General features: G+C 44.7%; 1 protein-coding gene across 1 annotated transcript in view; it reads right to left on the reverse strand.

Annotated features, from left to right (window-relative positions):
• The window catches only part of LOC133547083 (FRAS1-related extracellular matrix protein 1-like), a 61,602-nt gene that overhangs the window by 25,971 nt on the left and 15,077 nt on the right, over positions 1 to 20,554 (reverse strand). Inside the window, exons 7-19 of the mRNA XM_061892886.1 lie at positions 17,376 to 17,507; positions 15,270 to 15,614; positions 13,347 to 13,489; positions 7,979 to 8,178; positions 7,819 to 7,909; positions 5,832 to 5,999; positions 5,549 to 5,757; positions 5,384 to 5,477; positions 4,826 to 5,078; positions 4,001 to 4,174; positions 2,061 to 2,246; positions 1,783 to 1,979; positions 1,531 to 1,714 (exon numbers count right to left, since the gene is read on the reverse strand). Of these exons, the coding sequence (XP_061748870.1) occupies positions 1,531 to 1,714; positions 1,783 to 1,979; positions 2,061 to 2,246; positions 4,001 to 4,174; positions 4,826 to 5,078; positions 5,384 to 5,477; positions 5,549 to 5,757; positions 5,832 to 5,999; positions 7,819 to 7,909; positions 7,979 to 8,178; positions 13,347 to 13,489; positions 15,270 to 15,614; positions 17,376 to 17,507 (2,376 nt within the window). The remainder of the gene's footprint in view (positions 1 to 1,530; positions 1,715 to 1,782; positions 1,980 to 2,060; positions 2,247 to 4,000; positions 4,175 to 4,825; positions 5,079 to 5,383; positions 5,478 to 5,548; positions 5,758 to 5,831; positions 6,000 to 7,818; positions 7,910 to 7,978; positions 8,179 to 13,346; positions 13,490 to 15,269; positions 15,615 to 17,375; positions 17,508 to 20,554) is intronic.

A 20,554-nucleotide genomic window follows, 5' to 3' on the forward strand; every position in this document is an offset into this window, starting at 1 on the left:
CTCACTTTTCCCTGGTTACTCCTCTGGACTCTTCCCTACCTCACTCATGCTTCCTGATTCTCGATTCCTTGCTTACCCCCGGACTCTGACGCTTCTCTCCTGACCTGGATCATCTGCCTGCCCCACGGGCTTCCGTGTTCCTTCGCTCTCATCAACATTTGGTAACACACACCTCACCTAACTACACACATAGCCTCACACCACACACACTTTTGGATCTAGTTCACACTCCATTTCCTTAGTTTATATTATTATTGTCTTATTATTATATCATAGCATAGGCATCCGTCCGTCAGTAGTGAAGGTGGGTTGCGCCTGGGGGAGTTCATTCTTTCTTGCAGCGGCGGCTGTGGCTGTACAGCCCCACTCTGGAGTGACAATCTCTGGTGCAGTTGGCGCAGACGTATGGGGAGGGTTCTGACACAAGAGCAGGTCCCACGTCACGCAGTTTCCTATTTAGTCTCCTCGCCTGCAACAGGGAAATATGCTTCTCCTCGGCACGGCGGGTTCCTGTGGCAACAGTGTGCCTCTAAACGTTGCGGTCTTTTGCAGCTTCCTCCCAGTTGTTGTGGTCAATGTCTGCCAGTTTCATGTCACGTTTGCACACGTCCTTGAAACGCAGTCGGGGGCGACCAAGGGGTCTGGAGCTTGTTGACAATTCTCCGTACTGGACAGCTCTGGGGAGCCGGCTGGGGTCCCTCCTGTGGACATGGCCAAGCTTTGGCTGAGCATGGTGAACAGGCTGGTGGAGTGAGCACGATCTAGGACTTCCATCTTGGGAATTTTGTCCTGCCATATGATTCCCAGGATGCGGCGAAGACAGCGCAGGTGGAAACTTTTTAGCTGTTTCTCCTATCTGGTGTAGGTGGTCCAGGCCTCACTGCCATACATCAGTGTGCTAATGGCGCAGGCTCGGTAGACCTGGACTTTAGTGCGCGTGGATAGCTGGTTGTTCGACCATACTCTATTGGACAGCTTGGCCATCACTATGGCGGCTCTCGCAAGCCGGATGGCACGTTCTGTGTCGAGTGACAAGTCACAAGAGATTGCGGAGCCAAGGTATGTAAAAGTGTTAACACATTCCAGAGTCTGATTGTCGACGGAGATGGAGAGTGGAGTTTCAGCATCTTGGCCCATGACATTTGTCTTCTTTAGATTGATGGTGAGACCAAACTCTTTACAGGCAGATGAAAGCCTGTCCATCAGCCTCTGGAGCCCGGACTCGGTGTAGGATGCTAGAGCTGCATCCTCAGCAAAAAGCATTTCCCTCAGGAGGACCCTGGTCACCTTGTTTGTGAATGACTGAGCATTTCATGGAAGCTGCTTTGAATATAGGTTGAAAAGGATCATTGTGTTTTTTTATGAGGTTTGGGTTACTGGTTTTGGGCTTTGTAAAAACTGCTGCATTATTAGCAAAGTCTGCTATTTGGAAGAAATTGTAAGCATTAAACTAGCAGGAATTGCCTAAATAATGTTGTCTTGATACTTGCTTAACTTGTTGTGTCTGGTTGCCCAGATGCAAACACGTACCATTGGTCAGGTCCACCATTGTAAAGTCAACCACATCAGTTTGAAAAAGGGCTCCCTGTTGCTTGTTGATCCTGCCATGACGGGGCGGTTTAACAATACGAAAGAGTAGGAAATCGTCAGGGATATCCCGATCTATCACATGGAACACAGACAAGTCCAGATGCTTCATCCCTCCTTCTTGTACCTAAACAGGAATCAGGTGTAGTCAGGAGACTGCAAGTGACAGAATCTGGGAGGACTGAAGTTACTTACTGTAATATTTTCAGCCGAAAACTCCGGGATTTCGTCTTTTGTCGGTTTGATGACAACGTTGAATGGTAAAGGACCAGAACTGAATCGTCCGTCCGACACACAGAGGACAAAGTGATCAGTTGTCGGCTCTGTCTTTTGGTGCCTGGACTGCACGTAGTTGACTTGCCCGTCAATGATGTCTTTGTAAGAAAATGAATCTACAAAACAAAAGCGGGAACAACGGTTGTTTTATTTTTGGTCAATGTTGGGATCAAATTATATCTCAATGGTTGTGGTACCTATGCTTACACCCATGTTGCTTTTCTCAAAACCTGGTCTAGGGAGGACATTCTCAAGGAACCCAAATTTAGGTGGCTTCATTAAAGTGACCACCAAATCGTCCAACGGAGTGTCTTCGTCGGACACCTTCAAATTGTTTTTCGTTATCCGAGAGGTCCCCCCTTCGTCTACCACCAAGACGTCTCCTAAAACAACAAGCACAGGCCATCTCTAGAACAAGGGTTCGATTTTTTTCTCAATTCCATTTATAGAATACTGGACAGGAACCAACCTCATGTTTTGGTCTTTGTTTCAAGCTGTTAAAATCTATGAAATACCAAAACATTCGCTGGTACAGTTTTTTCTGAATCAACACCACCTGGTATAGAAGCTTTAGCCTGCAGTTGATTCCGTCCAGTTACTTTGTTCACACCAACTGCACTAAGAAAGAGGCTAGTTGGAATAAAAGCAAGTGATTTCATGATTTTTTTATATATATATTTTTTGTGGTATTGGCTGCTGTTGGCAGGAGCTCTGTGCTCTTTGTGTCCTGATGTTTCCTTTTTGTTTTCATGTGGTTTTTTTTTGCCTTTTTGGTTCGGGACCCTTTGGGACTGTGTGACAAAGGGTGGCACTTTCGTGACTTCTGCGGTGCTTTTCTGTGAACTTCTGGATCTGCCTCCCGGGAGCCTTTTGGCCAGGGAGACCAGCTGTTGGGTCTATGCGACACAAGAGCCGGTTGGGAGAGACTGGCGGAGATGCGGATGAAGGGACAGGACTGCGGAGCTGGTTCTGAGCGCCCGGACGGAAGAGCTTCACGGTGTCTTGGCTGAATGAGCACGTATCGGACACCTCGGTCTCCTTAGATGTATCCTAGCTCATCCATGCGGACTGGACACTGGCCGAGAGTTGGTGGGCGGCCGAGGGTAGAGTCGGCTTTCTTGGTTGCTTTGTTGGGTCTGCTCTTGTCTCTGGCCATGCTCCCCCCACCCCAGTAGACGATGGCGTGGAACACCGCAGAGGCCACCACAGTGTATATGTTTTTTTTTTTGTTTGGTTTTTTTTGTGACTGTGTGTAGAAGTGGATGGTTGCATCAGCTCTTCTCTTTTAATGTCCTTTGTGTTCTTTGACGTTTCCCTCTTACACACATGTTTATGTGTGCGATGGCTATTAGGTTTCCTTTTTCCTTGGTCTCAGTCTGGACCCCCTCTCCAGGGGCCCAGTTTTAGACTGAACGTTTTTACCTGTTTATCACCTTTTTTGTAAGGAGCGCCTGAAGTTGGCAGACCCTTCCGCGATCCTGTTCTGTCTCCCTGTAATGTAGATGGTGTTCTGGGCACAACGTTAAAGTGCATCCGGCAGTGGAGGCTCCTCTAAGGGGACTCGGGGCACTAGGAGGTTAACCCCTTTTCTACTGTAACCATAGGTGGCCCTTGGCAAAGGCCCATTACCTGGCTGCCTCCCCGAGCCAGGGATACAGTGAAGACCTGAACGGCAGAGCAGGCGGACGACGGTAGTTTTAAGAACTACCACAACGGCTCTGATAGTGGATGAAGGCTGTGGTAGAAAAGGGTCCTCAGTTGTCTCGGACTCCCAGCCACTGGACCCTGACCCGATTTCTGTCAAGGATCGTGTGGTGACTGTCTGTGCACCAGTCTCCCCACATTAAACAACGCACAGGCATCCTTCATAAAAGGGATACCCCACTACCAGGAGGATCATCATACTCGCTTCGAGTGACCCCGGATGATGAACGTGGATCCCTTTAAAAATTATTATTATGTTTGTCGGATCTTGAATGGGATTGTGCTGAAAATCTTAACTTCCCCTCAGGGATTATTAGTCTTTCTCATTCTGATTCTGATTCTGATTCTACATTTGAATCATACAAACCCTTGTGTAAATAAAACAAGTGAGACTGAGACCACTTGAAGTGGCGGGTCTGGTAGAAAGACGCACCTGTTCTGAGTGAGGGTGGTTGGCTGTTGACCGGGAAAATGGTTACATGAAGATCATGCACAGGAAGCGGTGTTTCTGCTCTTCCATCACAGCATGAAGCCAACTGTTCGGTTTCTCCATCAGAAATCACAAAGCTGATAGTGTCATGTTGAGGAGTGAGTCCGATCTCTGGCCCTAAAAAACCCACAAACAAGCTTAGTGCCGGGCCTAGAACTAAGGGCTCAAACTCAATTGCACGAATGCGGGCCGAACAGGACTAGGATAGGATAGGATAGGATACGATGCACCACATGGTTAATTAAAAAAAACATTATAAATCCTCCCATCCATTTTCTACTGCTTGTCCCTTTTTGGGTGTGCTGATTGTTTTAGATATAGAGATTTTATGTGTCTTCTGTGTTTTTTTGACAGCCGGTGAATGTGTTTATTTATACAGATATTTTTTTCCACATACTCTTCTATCAAATCCATGCTTGGAGAGTTTCTATTTTTAGTCCATATTTGGTACATTTGTAGTGTTTTAGTGTTTTCCTGCCTTTTCCTTTGTCTGCACCTATGTTTTTAGTGATTCGTCCTTGGCGAGGGGCGGACCTTGAGGCACACCCGCTCGCAATTAGCCTGCCTGTATTTGGGCTTGTCACTGTCAGCTTGGCCTTGCCGGTTATTGTATCCAGAACTGCTCTCGTGCATGTGCCTGCTTCACCTCACCCGACCTGGTACGTTGTCGCTACTTTGTCCTGAATTCCCTAACCTATTCTGTGTTTATTTCCTAGCCCCCCTGAAGAGCAGACACCCCCATGTACCCAATTAACTTCTTCTGCTTGCCTCTGTGTTTGTAACTAATAACACTGGCGACGATATCCGCCTGAACAAAGTGATCCACGACAGTGCCGTTTCTCAGCACCAAACCCTGAGAGGGCTGCCGAGCTATCAGGAAGGAAAGGCTGTTGTTGTCACTGTCAATGTCAGTAGCGCGGATGTACTCCGCTGTGATGACAGCAGTGTGTCCTTCGTCGCAGTTAAGTACGGGTTTCAAGCCAGGAACCAAAACAGGTGCCTCGTCATTGATAAGCCTTATCTGAAAAAGAAAACAATCAATGATTGCGTCAGATGCAGAAGTTCTTTGTGAACGGTGGAATATAAGAGTCTTAGACACCCCCATGCACAGAAACCCAGGTGCGGCCCGAATCCCCATCAAACAGGACAACTTTGCGAAACTGGTTCAACCAGAATCATTATCTGGTCCTCAACTAGCAAAGACCTAAGTAACTACATACTTGGGTGGACTTTAAAAGGATTAGGACTTCTGGTTCTTTTTTCCAAGAGTGCAGTTTCATAGGGAAAACGGACCAACTTGGTACTCGATGTAGTGTAAATACTTACGTTTACTTGTAGGCTAAAACTGATCTTATTGGTTCCATCAGTGACTGCAAAGTCAATGTTGTCCTCTGCAGTTTCTGAATTGTCATGGTTGTACCTGAAAAGTAAACATTACTAAGTCTCAGACCAGCCTTTGCCAGAGCCTAAACATATTGACCACATACAGACCTAACGATACGGCTCGTCAGGTCATGCAGGCTAAAATCGTGTCCCGGTTTTAGAGGGAAACTGTCCAGCTGCAGTGTTCCGTGCTTCGGTTCTCTCAGGAGTTCCAACCGCAATACATCTTTAACGGAGTCCACATCTGACAATATTAGATGTTCCAGGCCTATCCGGCTACTCCCACCTTCATCTATCACTATAGGGTTGGTAATGACCTAAGACCAGACATTTTTAAACATGACAGCAGAAATGATCCCAACTTTTTGCGGAGGTGTTACAACACCCGTACCTGCGGTGGTTGGTTGTCCACTGGCAGCACAGTGACATTAAAGCAGATTCCATCCAGTTTTTTGCCATGTTGGTTTGTTACAGAGAGAACAAACTGGACGTGTTGAGGAAAGGGACCGATATCAGGGATAGGAGGCATGTAGGCTACTTTCTTGAAGTTGATGGCATGCTGAATACAGGAGACATAAAGGGGCATTTTACGGTTCCAATGGTTTTAATAGTGTCTTGTCTTATTTTAAGGCTAATATAACTAGAGGCTCTGTTGCCCAACCCAATAATGAAGAGAGGACACCCCTTCATGACAGCCCTTTTGAATAATTACAGGTCTTAAACTGTTTCAATTGGACATGATTTCTGATTTTGCTTTGGTATATGATGAGTTACAACATCCAAATCTTTCCAACACTTTAAAAAGATAATGCGGACGTTGTATCGATCCGTTGTGGTGAAGAAGAAGCTGACCCGGAAGGCAAAGCTCTCAATTTACCGGTCGATCTATCTTCCCATCTTTACCTATGGTCATGAGCTTTGGGTTATGACCGAAAGGACCAGATCACGGGTACAAGCGGCCGAAATTATTTTCCTTCGCTGGGTGGCGGGGCTCTCCCTTAGAGATAGGGTGAGAAGCTCTGCCATCCGGGCGGAGCTCAAAGTAAAGCCACTGCTCCGTCACATCGAGAGGAGCCAAATGAGGGGGTTCGGGCATCTAGTCAAGATGCCACCCGAGCGCCTGCCTGGTAGGAGGCCACGGGGAAGACCCAGGATACATTGGGAAGACTATGTCTCCCAACTGGCCTGGGAACGCCTCTGGATTTCCCGGGAAGAGCTGGACAAAGAGGCCGGGGAAAGGAAAGTCTGAGCTTCCCTGCTAAGGCAGCTGCCCCCATGACCCGAACTCGAATAAGTGGATGATGGATGGATGGGTGAAAGGTGTAACAAATCAACAAGACCAGTTGCTTTGCACAAACCTTTCAGGTACAGGCGCCAGCGCCCCCCGCGACCCCAAAAGGGAATAAGCGGTAGAAAATGGATGGATGGACATACAATCATTTAATTTATTGTTCTGACCTTAAAATGCTGCCCTGTGGACGGACCCTAAAGTACTGAGCGAACTAAGTGTTTCAGTCCAACCTCAGAGTAACAGAACATACAATTCTGACTTGTTCCGTCAAAAATATCGTCTGTTGCGCCAACTTTTACCAATATTTTATTTTAGCAAATAATAATTGACTCATTTTAATAGAAATTGAATCTAAGCGACATGCAACAGTATGTACTACTTGTCGTTTGACAGACAAGTGGAGGAGTTCAAGTACCTAGGAGTCTTGTTCACGAGTGAGGGAAGAGTGGATCGTGAGATCGACAGGCGGATCGGTGCGGCGTCTTCAGTAATGCGGTCGTTGTACCGATCCGTTGTGGTGAAGAAGGAGCTGAGCCGGAAGGCAAAGCTCTCAATTTACCGGTCGATCTACGTTCCCATCTTCACCTATGGTCATGAGCTTTGGGTCATGAGCGAAAGGATAAGATCACCGGTACAAGCGGCCGAAATGAGTTTCCTCCGCCGTGTGGCGGGGCTCTCCCTTAGAAATAGGGTGAGAAGCTCTGCCATCCGGGAGGGACTCAAAGTAAAGCCGCTGCTCCTTCACATCGAGAGGAGCCAGATGAGGTGGTTCGGGCATCTGGTCAGGATGCCACCCGAACGCCTCCCTAGGGAGGTGTTTAGGGCACGTCCAACCGGTAGGAGGCCACGGGGAAGACCCAGGACACGTTGGGAAGACTATGTCTCCCGGCTGGCCTGGGAACGCCTCGGGATCCCCCGGGAAGAGCTAGACGAAGTGGCTGGGGAGAGGGGAGTCTGGGTTTCCCTGCTTAGGCTGTTGCCCCCGCGACCCGACCTCGGATAAGCGGAAGATGATGGATGGATGGATGGATGGATCTGTCGGACCATTTTCGGGACAACAAAAGAGATTTAAAAAATGTTAAAGTACCTGCGTGAAGACTTTCAACACTGGTGCATTGGCGTCTTTGACAAATCTGGGTATGCTGTCCACAAGGAACAACCTTCCGGCGTCTACACTGCTGCTTATCATAAGACAAACAAATAGGGTATTTTTTATAATGTTACATGTATCGCTATCACGTACTTACCTTTGGCCGTCTACGTAGAAAGGCAGAGTCGTAACAGCGTAGGTGACATTGCCATCTAGTGGTGACTCTTTGTCTTGGAAATAAAGGTGCTTCTGTGTCAAAAGTACCACATCTGTCTCTTTGACCACGAGACACCGCCTGGTACCTGGAACCTCTTTAGGTGGCTGTTGAGGTTTGCTCTCAATGTGTAGTACGATCACCTGCACGAAATCAGATTAAGGTGGAATATTACAAGAAAATGTATACTTTGAAATTTTAACTTGATTAAAAAGTTCAATAAGAATTGAGTCATACTACTACGAAAGAAATGTTGTAGGGTTACAATAATTGAGGTGAAATATTCAGACGGATAATAAAATAATAATACATGACATTAAAAACAGTTGTATTGTTATGAAAAAGTTGTATTAAATTACATAATTTTGAAAAAAAAAATTCCAAGAGCATCCATCTATTCATCTTCTTCCGCTTATCCGAGGTTGGGTGGCGGGGGCAGCAGCCTAAGCAGGGAAGCCCAGACTTCCCACTCCCCAGCCACTTCGTTCACCTCATCCCGGGGGATCCCGAAGCGTTCCCAGGCCAGCCGGGAGACATAGTCTTCCTAACGTGTCCTGGGTCTTCCCTGTAGCCTTCTGCCGGTTGGATGTGCCCTAAACACCTCCCTAGGGAGGCATTCGGTTGGCATCCTGACCAGATGCCCAAACCACCTCATCCGTCTCCTCTCAATGTGGAGGAGCAGCGGCTTTACTTTGAGCTCATCCCGGAGGACAGAGCTTTTCACCCTATCTCTAAGGGAGAGCCCTGCCACCCGGCAGAGGAAACTAATTTCGGCCGCTTGTACCCGTGATCTTGACCTTTCGGTCATAACCCAAAGCTCATGACCATAGGTGAGGATGGGAACGTAGATCGACCGGTAAATTGAGAGCTTTGCCCTCCTGGTCAGCTCCTTGTTCACCACAACGGACCGATACAGAGTTCGCATTACTGAAGACGCTGCACCGCCTGCCGATCCCACGATCCACTCTTTCCCCATTGGTGAACAAGACTCTGGTACTTGAACTCGTCCACTTGGGGCAAGATCTCCTCCGCAACCCGGAGATGGCACTCCACCCTTTTCCGGGTGAGAACCATGGACTCGGACTTGAAGGTGCTGATTCCCATCCCAGTCGCTTCACACTCGGCTGCAAACCAATCCAGTGAGATTTGAAAGATCTTGGCCAGATGAAGCCATCAGGACCACATCATCTGCAAAAGGCAGAGACCTAATCCTGCAGCCACCAAACCGGCACCCCTCAACGCCTTGACTGCGCCGAGAAATTCTGTCCATGAAAGTTATGAACAGAATCGGTGACAAAGGGCAGCCTTGGCGGAGTCTAACCCTCACTGTAAACAAGTCCGACTTACTGCCGGCAATGCGGACCAAGCTCTGACACTGATCGTACAGGGAGCGGACCATTTTAAAAGTATTTTCAGAGAGAATAATAAGTTTACTGTGACTGTTCCCACAAATTACCGTATTGTTCGGCCCATAGGGCGCACCGGATTATATGGCGCACTGGCGATGAACGGGTCTATTCAGGTCTTTTTTCCAGAGGTGGGTAGTAACGCGCTACATTTACTCCGTTACATCTACTTGAGTAACTTTTGGGATAAATTGTACTTCTAAGAGTAGTTTTTATGCAACATACTTTTACTTTTACTTGAGTATATTTATAGAGAAGAAACGCTACTTTTACTCCGCTCCATTTATCTCCAATCAGGTCGCTACTCGCTACTTTTTTTTTAATCGATCTGTTAATGCGCGCTTTCTTTGTTTTGTTTTTGTCAGACACGCATTCAAAGTAAGAACTACGCATGCCTGCGTTTCACCAATCACATGCAGTCACTGGTGACATTGGACCAATCAAACAGATTGCTTTTTTCATATAAAAGGCGCATTAAAGGGGTTGTAATATGATTTTTTGGTTAATTTAAAACACTATCTTGTGGTCTACATAACATGTTTTGGTGATTCTTTGGTGAAAGTGTTGAATGGATTATGTTTTACAGATCATCCTTTTACTTGAGTATATTTATAGAGAAGAAACGCTACTTTTACTCCGCTCCATTTATCTCCAATCAGGTCGCTACTCGCTACTTTTTTTTTAATCGATCTGTTAATGCGCGCTTTCTTTGTTTTGTTTTTGTCAGACACGCATTCAAAGTAAGAACTACGCATGCCTGCGTTTCACCAATCACATGCAGTCACTGGTGACATTGGACCAATCAAACAGATTGCTTTTTTCATATAAAAGGCGCATTAAAGGGGTTGTAATATGATTTTTTGGTTAATTTAAAACACTATCTTGTGGTCTACATAACATGTTTTGGTGATTCTTTGGTGAAAGTGTTGAATGGATTATGTTTTACAGATCATCCTTTTGCAACTTTCTGAGCGTCTCTTCAGGATGTGCCGGTTTGTGGGCGGTCTCACTACGGCGTTGGCACAACATGTCAACAACATCGATACATCATCATCATCAAAGAGTTCACCAAGAAAGAAAGACAAAGCGCCATTACCGAGACAGAAAAGCAGAGTAAAAAGGAACTATAGACGTAGGAACATTTCATTTAGAAAGCACTACACAGCACCGTGTCACTGGCCCAACCCTTCACTCACCAGGAACGTTGTCATGGATATATTATAACATCTTTTACTGGGCTACTTTTATTGAAGGGTGGAATTAAAAGAGGTGAGCATTGATTCAAAGTTTTCGGACGGTTTGGCACTTTCTTAAACTCGACTAAACATGGGGGTCGCATCTTACCGCGGGGTTTGTTCTCTCGGGAGGGAGACGGACCACTCCGGATGAAGCGTGCAGGGAAGAACATGATATTTTTCCTCTTTAATCACACACCCTACCAAGAAACAGGAGGTAAACCAAAGGGCTGCGTGCCAACTTTGCACAGGAATCAAGAAACATAGAAACAAGAAATAGCCCCAGGTGCCTGTTGCATACATCAAACAACAAAGCCAGACAAAGTGTGCCAAGCAACGTGAACAAATAGCTCTCTGATTAGTGCCTGGCAGCAGGTGAACGTGCCGAACACTAACCAGAGGCAGGTGAAACCAGTCAGTACCCATGGTGACCAAAACAAACCCAGGAGTGCACAAAACAGAAACTGAAAGAGTCCAAAACTAACGGACCATGACTAAACAAAACATGATCCTGGTCACGGATCATGACAACCCTCGATCTGGCTTGATTACTGACTGTTGAGAATTTAAGTCCTAGAAAGAGACCAGCTATGATTGCTGATGATCACTAGCAAGATACTAGATGCTTTGATTGTCTTTGTACTAAAAACAAGATGTGTTTAAAGTAAATCCATCCAAACAGGACAGGACGCTATTAGGTTGCCACACTGCAACAGCTGAACATTGCTAACCTGGAGAAAAATGCGACGAATGCAGAGGATGAGGATGAAGATGTGATAGAGAGTTGATAAGTAGCCAAGAAGTAATAGCCAGGTTTAATCATATTCAAGCCAGACTGAACGAAGTATTTGTTAGGCCAGTTCAACAGCACAAACACGTGCTTTTACTTTTGTGGTCAATTATACCATGTAGCATTTTCTTATATGATCGTGAACTAGCATCTGTTTGTATTTGGTCACAGAATCCTTGAGAGGATTATTCTACTAAGGAAATATGCCTTTAGATAGCTTCAAAAGTGCACATGTCCATCACAAGCTCTCTAGAGAGGAGGAAATGTAATGACATTAGCAACATCTGGTAGGAAGCCCTCACAGGTAGGAGTAGAGGATAGGGTCAGAGGTCATCCAACTCAAACTGATCAAAGGAATAATGTCAGGGAAAGATTGACCGGCCTAACAACAAAGGCTCCAAGGCTTGAGTTACATAGACTGGGGGTCTTCGTGTAAGGGGTATTTAAGCACAGTGGTCCGAGAGGACATTAGAGGAGTAATCAGGCCCAAACTCTTTCTCCTGGAAGCTGCAGTTCCAGTCTGAGCCTCGCTGAAACAAATAAAGCTTTTTTTTCGGCTATTCCTCGTTGGCGTCTTCATGGCTCATCACCCGTCATACGACCATCAAATATGCAACACTATCACTAGAATTGTACTATTTTACAGTTACGACTTTATTCTTGTATCGTTACAAGTCTTTGTTCTTGTCATTGGACACATTTTCTCCTCAAAAGATTGATGATCCTTTCCCAAAATTACACGACTGTACCACAATTTTAAAAAATGTTGGTTTTTTTCCTGTATTTCTCATTTATTATTAACGTTTTCTTATTTTTTCTTATTCAACTCTATTGTATTCTCAGAACTATTTTTCTCAGTATTTGTATATTTATAGGTCTTTTACACATGTTAAATATATAAGCTCTGTGATTAAAGCAAGCTTTTTCCAGTTCAGAACTCTTGCTGAGGTGAAACAAAATGTTTTTCAAAGGGTTTTGAATAAGCTTCTTTTTCCCCATGCATAACTGTTACAATTGTTTTTATTTTGGCCTTGACCAGTCCCTTATGCATTGACTAAAACTGGTCCAAAATTGTCTGTGCTACAGTTACATCGTCTCTATGCTTTTGTTAGTCCTCTGATTTCAGGATCAGGACCAGTGTCAGAGTTAGTTGTTGATGAACCCCAAGATGCAGAGAAGGAGGGAGGCATTTTGCAGGGAAACATGATTTAATTTAAATACTAAAACAAGAACAAACAAAAGGGGTACAACAAAAAACGCGCACGAGGCGGATAACCAACTAAGAGAGCTAGCATGGGAGCTAGAAAACAAAAGGAACTAAGCATGGAAAGTAGCAAAAACAGAACCGATAACAGAAGTCGTTACGTGTTGTACAAAGACAAATAGGAAGCAGGGAACAAAAAACAGTAAGCTACAAACATCTAACGAATTATAGCTTACCGCTACGCTGCAAAGACACGACACGAGCGGCAATCCAAGACAGAAGCGACATGCAATACGTGACACCAGAGCGACATCGACATGACAATAATCCAGCACTGACTGGGGCACGAAAGCAGGTACAAATAGGAGCGTGCTGATTGACAGAAGGTGTGGCCAGGTGCCAATCAGCCGCAGCTGAGGAGAAACAGCGCACAGGATTACAAAAAAAACTCAATTTGCAGGCCTAAACTACAGAACTCTCTCCCCCTGCAAATTCGTCTACATCTGTGTGGTCTTTCGAGTCAGCATTTTTGGATTTTTTTAAATCAGCCCATTTTTATGAACTGTCTGTAAAATTGCCATTGTATTATCTAATCATTGCAATTTTTATCATGAATTTCCGTCATGTTTCCTGTTTGTCTTTGTTAGGACCTAGCATTTTCGACCACCATACATACCTGAGGTTCTGACAAATTTGGGGGATCCTGGATATCGGATAGGACCACCTCAAATGAGTCATCCAACATTTCATTTCCTGTGTGTCGGTAATAAATCATAGACTGAGAGAGGTCCCTCTGCAGAAATTTGCTGACATTGTAACCTGGATGATATTAACAGAGAAAATTCAAGTCACTCAGCAGGTATCCATTTTTTCTTTTCTTTTTTTCATATGTTTCATATGATTCGGTGTCTTAATATCATGAAAAATTCAATTTTTTAGGGACTTCTTAAGAAAATACAAGTACAATTGTGGGGCAAATACCACATATTAAGTGTATTTCTGGTCATGTCACCCTCTCCCAGCTAGATCAAAAGAAACGTCGGGGACGCTTAGTTGAAACGAAAAGTCGCTTTATTACAAGCGAGCCTCATTAAACAGGTCCGCAGTACCTGGAGGAACTCCAGTCGAAAAATGAAGGACTCCTAACTTGTAGGAGCCGAATCATCAGTTATATGTTCCTTATTTCTTTGTCTGGGTGTGTTAAGTCAGGACAGGACAAACCTGACCATGTAAGGGGATGTTTTCGTGTAGTGACCTGGAAGACAACTGATGTATACCGTAACTTGTAGGTTGACGTCGGGGACGCTTAGTTGAACGAAAAGTCGCTTTATTACAAGCGAGCCTCATTAAACAGGTGCGCAGTACCTGGAGGAACTCCGGTCGAAAAATGAAGGACTCCTAACTTGGAGGAGCCGAACCATCAGTTAAATGTTCCTTTTATCTCTGTCTGGGTGTGTGCTAGTCAGGACAGGACAAACCTGACCATGTAAGGTGATGTCTTTGTGTAGTGACTGGGAAGACAACAGATGTATACCATAACTTGTAGGTTGACGTCGGGGACGCTTAGTTGAACGCAAAGTCGCTTTATTACAAGCGAAACTCATTAAACAGGTCTGCAGTACCTGGAGGAACTCCGGTCGAAAAATGAAGGATTCCTAACTTGGAGGAGCCGAACCATCAGTTATATATTCCTTATGTCTTTGTCTGGGTGTGTGCTAAGTCAGGACAGGACAAGGCTGACCATGTAAGGGGATGTTTTCGTGTAGTGACCTGGAAGACAACTGATGTATACCATAACTTGTAGGTTGACGTCGGGGACGCTTAGTTGAACGCAAAGTCGCTTTATTACAAGCGAGCCTCATTAAACAGGTCTGCAGTACCTGGAGGAACTCCGGTCGAAAAATGAAGGACTCCTAACTTGGAGGAGCCGAACCATCAGTTATATATTCCTTATTTCTTTGTCTGGGTGTGTGCTAAGTCAGGACAGGACAAGGCTGACCATGTAAGGAGATGTTTTTCTGTAGGGACTGGGAAGACAACAGATGTATACCATAACTTGTAGGTTGACGTCGGGGACGCTTAGTTGAACGCAAAGTCGCTTTATTACAAGCGAGGCTCATTAAACAGGTCGGCAGTACCTGGAGGAACTCCGGTCTAAAAATGAAGGATTCCTAACTTGTAGGAGCCGAATAATCAGTTATATGTTCCTTATATCTCTGTCTGGGTGTGTGCTAAGTCAGGACAGAACAAAGCTGACCATGTAAGGAGATGTTCGAGTGTAGTGCCTGGGAAGACAACAAATGTTTACCATAACTCGGAGGTTGACGTTTAAGATGAACATGTAATCTCTACTCCAGGATAGAGCTATAAGTTTTGCATTCCAAAGCCTGGTTTTATTGCTTCTTCTCGGGAGAGAGCTAACTCCAGTCCACATGCGAATGTTCAACTAAGGCTCGTTCCCAAGCATTATTTACTTGAACCTGGTGGTTCGATTTCTCCAAGTTCAATAGAAACATTCACCATATCTAGATTATAATGTGAGTTAATCAATTTACTTCAACATCATTCCTCATAACATTTAGTTAAGTTTTTGCCTGACCTGTTAGCCCCGGTCCTGGAATCTTCATGATCTCTCCAGCCTGTGGGAGAATGGTTATATTAAAAAGGATGTAGTCATCGCTGGAGTCCGTATCGGACGCCTGAATGGAGGAGCCTTTCAGCAGGACAATCTGACCCTCCAACGCCTCCAGCAGGACGTTGGCCACGAGGAACGGAGGGCTGTCGTCCTTCGGGAGAATCTTAACAGGAAACTTGTGGCGGGTGTGGTGATGGCCATCAGTGATGCGGAACACAATGAAATCGCTGGTGGAGTCGCTGTCGTCGTGGTTATAGCAAACGACGCTGGCTTTTATGTCACTGACGGTAAACATGAAGCCCTTTCTGCCTAGGGATAGAAGAGAGGCCTTCATTAATACCGCAAAGGGGAAATTCAGGATTCAAGCCGAGTGTGAAGCGACTGGGATGAGAATCAGCACCTCCAAGTCCGAGTCCATGGTTCTCGCCCGGAAAAGGGTGGAATGCCATCTCCGGGTTGAGGAGAAAATCTTGCCCCATGTGGAGGAGTTTAAATACCTCGGAGTCTTGTTCACGATTGGGGGAAGAGTGGATCGTGAGATCAACAGGCGGATCGATGCGGCATCTTCAGTAATGCGGATGCTGTATCGATCCGTTGTGGTGAACAAGGAGGTGAGCCGGAAGGGAAAGGTCCCAATTTACCGGTCAATCTAGGTTCCCATCCTCACCTGTGATCTTGAGCTTTGGGTTATGACCGAAAGGACGAGATCACGGGTACAAGCAGTCAAAAATAGTTACCCTTAGAGATAGGGTGAGAATCGTTGCAATCCGGGGGGAGCTCAAAGTAAAGCCGCTGCTACTCCACATCAAGAGGAGCTAGATGAGGTGGTTTCTTGCTTCTGATCAGGATGCCACCCGAATGCCTCCCTAGGGAGGTGTTTAGGGCACGTCCAACTGGTAAGAGGCCACGGGGAAGACCTACGACACGTTGGGAAGACTGACTCCTAGCTGGCCTGGGAACGCCTCGAGATCCTTCGGGAGGAGCTGGACAAAGTGGCTGGGGAAGTGGAAGTCCGGGCTTCCTTACTTAGGCTCCTGCACCCACGACCCAACCTCGGATAAGCGGAAGAAGATGGATGGATAAATGGGTCTCGAAAATAAAGGAAGTCATTTACTAAAAGCTAACCAATTCGCAACTTTTATGGTCTGAGTCGCCATGATGAAGAGCTGGATTTTTTTTTTAGATTGCAAACCTGAACATTTTGGGAGCCCTTCGCCTAATTACAATCAAGCCGAGGGTCATATATGGTCTGCGGGCCGCCAATTGCCCATGTCTGTGCCAGAGGTACAGAGTCTACTGTTAGGTTCCAGAACAAGCTGCTCTCTGGGTTCCTTTCAGACAAGGTGCTCCAGTGTGTCAACTGTTCCCAGACCCGAATCTAACAAAGCACCTCTTAGAAATAGAAACACTGTAAAGTTGCATTTACTTCATGTCAGAAAAATTGAATGTACATTTTCAAAAAAAAATCCGTTCTCTGAGTTCCCGGTCAACAGACAGAGGCTGTCTTTGTTGCATCAAGCCAAAGGCTTGGAAAATTCCGCTGTGTACGATGGGAAAAAACGGGAGGGGTTATCTATTGCGATCCAAGACTTGCCCAAGCTCGATCCAGGACCAGCCCAAGCCCGAGCCATCTTTTTCTTTTGTGTTAAATACCCCCCATTCCTTTAGAAACAGCTGTTTTTTTGTGTAAACAGGGAAAATCTGATTGAAAAGATGTGGCGTACAATCCTTCGCCAGCGTGTGCTGGGACGTTTCTCTTCAAATTGAGCCAAATTGAATTCTGTCTCTGTTCAATTCCTTGTTTCTTGTCTCGTTTAATAGATGCCATCAATGTTTGAACCTGACATTCCACCATAGGAGCTTATACTGATCCAAATTCGGAGGGACAAATTCCTCAAAGAGGCCATCCACAGCCCGATTAAGAACATATCCCAGACTTGGTGTGAGTGCATAAAATATGCAAACCAGTATATATGATGAAATTCAACAAAGTCTGGGATGTGTCACTGGAAAAAAGACAGATAGAGTTGTCCAATTTCCAACAATGCCGTGTACACAATGTGATCTTACCTCGAACAGTCAGCCTCCCATGCAGTAGGCCGCCCACCACAATGATACGGACAGCGTCTATGTTGTCATTGTCCACAATCTGCAGCTGCTCCCACGTTATCCGGCGAGACTGACCCTCCAACAGGCTGAGACCTGCAAGAGTACATTACTTTCGAAATGTTTCCAGATCCTAGTCGTAACAATACAAAAATGTGATATAGTTTCTTACGAAAATTTGGAAAAATACAATGACAAAACATTTTGTAAAGTAACGGGAATAAAGCCGTAACAAAGCTTTTGGGGGGGTGAAATCCAGGATTAGTGTTCGATTTTAAATTAAGTCAACATACAGGTCCCTCTTGAAGAGTTACCGTATTTTCCGGACTATAAGGCGCACTTAAAATCCTTTTTTTTTCTCAAAATTCGACAGTGCGCCTAATGTACGGAATAATTCTGGTTTTGTTTACCGACCTCAAAGCTATAATAAGAATAACAAGTGTGCCCAATAGATGGCAGTCACACATAAGAAATACGTGTAGATATCTGCAATATGACTCAAGTAAACAAGGCCAACATTTTGTATGTTTCATTGAAAATAGAGAACATTACACACATCGCTTAAAAACCTAAATGTTTTAGTACGACTTTGGTAAGCTATGAAGCCGCACCGCTTGATGGATTGTACTGTGCTTAAACATACCAGTATTATTATGGTGTGTGTATAAGGTAAGACATAATATCTGGCGTTTGGTTTCGTAATATTATGCAAAAGCAACTTTTTTTACCTTCTGGTACCTGCTGATCTGTATTTGGGATCTGCATAAGACCTGAAAATGTGCGCGCTTCCGCCTTTGTAGTCTGTGTAAAGTCGATAAGCTTCTTCTTTTTCTCTGTCTTCTTGGGACATTCATCCTTCGCTTTTGCCATTTGTAGTATACAGTAGTGTGAAGTTCTTACCTATATCTGTCAGTAAACTCACCATGAAAGCGCTAAAACATACCAGTGTCGTGAGTTTGCATTATTCACCCAAGAAACTTTAGTTATTCGAAAATTCCGGTCGGACGTTTTTTTCACGGATGCTGCTCCGTTATTGATTTTAAGTGAAGTCTGAATGTCATTAAAACAGATAGATCCATCTTTGGACACTTCTTCCACTACCGTCCTTGCACGCTACACCGCTACAACAAAGAGGACGGGGAGAAGACGCTGTCGAAGGTGAGCCACGTAAATAAGACCGCCCACAAAACGGCGCATCCGGAAGCGACTGTCAGAAAGCGGCTTAAAGACAATCTGTAAAACATCATCAATGCAACATTTTGACCAAAGAACCATCATTACATGTTATGTAGACCACAAGGAAGTATTTTACTTTCACAAAAAAAATATTAATAACATGACTTCTTTAATGTGACCTATAATCTGGTGCGCCTTATAAATGGAAAAAGATCGAAAATAGACCATTCACCGGTGCGCCCTATGGTCCGGAAAATACGGTATCTGTTTTTGTTGCAAAATTTGAATAAAGTTATCAAAATTCCCGTTTTTGGTGGGCATGTGCATTTTTATATTTTTCGGCGTTAGAAAGGATTTCAAATGAAAAGCGACAATAAAAAACATTCCATCCATCCATTTTTTGCCGCTTGCCCCGTTTGGGGGGGTGGGGGGGGGCGGGTAGGGGGGGGGGGTGCTGGAGCCTATCTCAGCAGTATTCAGGCGGAAGGCGGAGTACACCCCAGACAAGTCGCCACGTCATCGCAGGGCCAACACAAATAGACAGACAACATTCACACACTAAGGCCAATTTATTGTTGAAAATCAACCTATTCCATATATATATATATATATATATATATATATATATATATATATATATATATAAACTCCATGCAAACCCCACACAGAAAAATCCCGAGTTCAGGATCGAACCCAGGACCCTCGCATTGTGAGGCAGATTCACAAACCCCTTCCGCACCGTGTTGCCCCCAAAAAACATTCAGTTACTAAAAACAAGAAAAATTGAGATATCTGTTTTTGCGCATGATCTCTTTATATCCATCCATTTTCTACCGCTGGTCCCATTTGGGGTCTGGGAGGGTGCTGGCAGCCTATCTCAGCTCCATTCGGGCGGAAGGCTGGAAAAGTCGCCACTTCATCACAGGATCTCTTTATATATTATTTTCTAATATGCATTTGGCATACATCCCTGAGACCAATGTGTAATGTTTTTTTTGTGCACAATTCCACTTCACATTTGTTTTTGGTATTTTATTGGGAACTATGTGCTTATCCCATCTGTATGTATAGTGCTTGAACATTTTATATTGTTTTATTTTTGTACTATGTTGCACTTTATGTATACCAGATACAAAACCCTAAAACCAGTGAAGTTGGCACGTTGTGTAATTTGTAAATAAAAACTGAATACAATGATTTCCAAATCCTTTTCAACGCACCGATGTCGCTTTTTGATGCAGTACTGCCTTGCCACTTAGGTGCAGTGATTTTTGCAGGTTTTCTGAACCTTTTGATGATATAACAGACCTTACATAGTGAAATCTAAGTTCCTTGCAATAGCTCGTTGAGAAAAGTTTTTCTTAAACAATTAGCTCAGGCATGTGTTTGTAAAAGTCTTGACTCTCGCCTCATCCCCATCTCGTACCCGCACTCTTTTACTATGAAATCGCGCTGTTGTAACACCAGGCTTGGCATTGTCTTGCTGAAATAAGCAGGGGCGTCCAGGATAACGTTGCTTGGATGGCAACATATGTTTCTCCAAAACCTGTATGTACCTTTCAGCATTAATGGTGCCTTCACAGATGTGTAAGTTACCCATGCCTTGGGCACTAATACACCCCCAGAGGCTGGCTTTTCAAGTTTGCGTCTATAAAAATCCGGATAATTCTTTTCCTCTTTTGTCCGGAGAACATGACGTCCACAAAACTATTTGAAATGTGGACTCGTCAGACCATAGAGCACTTTTACACTTTGCGTCAGTCCATCTTAAATGAGCAAGGGCCCAGCGAAACAAAAAGCGTTTCTGGGTGTTGTTGATAAATGGCTTTCGCTTTTCATAATAGTTTTAACTTGCACTTACAGATGTAGCGACAAACTGTTTTTATTGACAGTGGTTTTTTTAAGTACTCCTGAGCCCACGTGGTTATATTCTTTACACACAGATGTCGCTTTTTGACCTTTTTTTA

The sequence above is a fragment of the Nerophis ophidion genome, unplaced genomic scaffold (assembly GCF_033978795.1).
Source record: "Nerophis ophidion isolate RoL-2023_Sa unplaced genomic scaffold, RoL_Noph_v1.0 HiC_scaffold_60, whole genome shotgun sequence".
Taxonomy (NCBI): Eukaryota; Metazoa; Chordata; class Actinopteri; order Syngnathiformes; family Syngnathidae; genus Nerophis; species Nerophis ophidion.